Source organism: Ruditapes philippinarum, unplaced genomic scaffold, assembly GCF_026571515.1.
Source record: "Ruditapes philippinarum isolate M1 unplaced genomic scaffold, ASM2657151v2 ctg7702_1_1_1_1, whole genome shotgun sequence".
Lineage (NCBI taxonomy): Eukaryota > Metazoa > Mollusca > Bivalvia > Venerida > Veneridae > Ruditapes > Ruditapes philippinarum.
In genome coordinates, this window is record NW_026859985.1 from 14,941 (window position 1) to 16,761 (window position 1,821).

The 1,821-nt window shown below is 35.3% G+C and overlaps 1 protein-coding gene across 1 annotated transcript; it reads left to right on the forward strand.

Annotated features, from left to right (window-relative positions):
- The first annotated feature begins 258 nt into the window (after window positions 1–258).
- On the forward strand, window positions 259–1,821 carry LOC132758515 (uncharacterized). The gene has a single exon (XM_060750196.1). The coding sequence runs from the start codon at window positions 259–261 to the stop codon at window positions 1,819–1,821; it is 1,563 nt and encodes a 520-aa protein (XP_060606179.1).

Sequence of the window (1,821 nt, forward strand, 5' to 3'; positions counted from 1 at the left end):
AATAAACTGTATTACAGTGATGCTGAAAATTGATCTTCATATTTAAATATACATATAGTTTTTAAAATGAGGACAATATAATCGTTACACAAAATGGCGGAAAGTGGAAGTAAAAAGGGAGAGGATGATGAAGTTCCTGGTCGTGTTAAGGACAATATGTGTCAACCATGTTTAGATAAGGATAAGCAAACTGTAGCTGACAAATTTTGTTCAACTTGTAATGAATTCCAGTGTAATGAGTGTTGAAATGTACACAACATGCTCGCCATCTTGAAAAATCATAAATTGGTTAGCGTTAAAGAAGCTGCTGCAAGTGTATCGTTTAAAATGAAGGCATTAGATTTATGTGATGAACATCAACGTTCTTTTGAATTCTTCTGTGAGGATGAAAAGAAGCTTTGCTGCAGTTCTTGCGCTATTGTTAATCACCGAAAATGTCATAGCGTTGTAGAAATTAAGAAGATCGCTGGGAAAGTAACCTCACCAAGTTCTACATTAGGAGAGAAATTAAAGGAAGCTAAGGAAGCTGCTGAGGGTGTTGCGAGACATATTCGCTCTTCAAAAGATCAACTTGCTGAAGATGTCAAAGAAATACATGTAAAGATTAGACAAATGCGAGACGAAATAATGAGAATGTTTGACGATTTAGAAGATTCCGTTAACAAAAGAGCTGAAACTCTTCAGAGAGAAACATTAGAAAACCTGACAAAGAAGCAAGCACAAAACGAAAAACATTTGGCCGATGTAACATCGTGTTTAGAAACGATTGAAAGCATTTTCAAAAACGGATCTCCAGTACAGAAATATATAGCAGAACATAAAATGGAGCGTAAAGTTAATGTTCTTTGCAGAAACATCAAGGAGGAATGTCAGAATTTGGAAAATGTGAATATTTCTTTTCATTTTGACGAAACTTTAAAACTGCCACCATTACCAAACTCTGAATATGTTCCAGGACAATTACTTTTAAAGTCCAATCGCCGGGAAGATGTTAATTCTGTTAACATGACAATGAAGTTAACACCAGTTTCTGCTATTGATTATAAGGAGACTGAAGATGATATCGATGAACCGTTTTATACAGGTATAGATTTTCTACCTGGTGGTAGACTGGTGGCTGTGGATATTAAAAACAGTAAATGTTTAGTGTACAATGAGAAGCTTGAGAAAGTAGGATCATATCAGCTATCTTACGCACCATTTTCTGTTGTTGTCGTATCTGAGGAGGAAGTAGCGATAACAAGTGGTCCTGGATACAATATAGAATTTCTACATGTTAGTAAATGTAATGAAATAAGTTCAAGTAGGACATGTGAAGTGAAAACGACATATGACTCTATATGTTTAAAAGATGATAGACAGTTTGTAGTAGGGACTTATGATGATCCAAGACCTGTTCGTATTGTATCATTGACAGGAGAGGAGTATGACTTTAGTGTTAACTTTTCAAACAAGACATATCCTATAGACACTAGCGATTGTATTTACATAAAGAACTGTGACAAAATTGTGATTACAGATAGAAACGAACATACAGTTTACATATATGATATCAAGACAGACACAAGAGTCGTAGTGAAGAATGACCAGATACAGGAACCACGTGGTGCAGCAGTTGGTCCCTCAGATACTATCCTGGTGTGTTGTCTTACAACAAACACCATTGTACAGATATCACAAACAGGTCAGATATTATCATCGTACAAGTTAGATATGACACATCCATTTAGAGTTTGTGTCTCACGTGATAAATCATTTCTTGTTGTTGCAAATGACAGTCCTGGAAATAGCAAAATGCAGAAATTCAAAATATCATGTTAG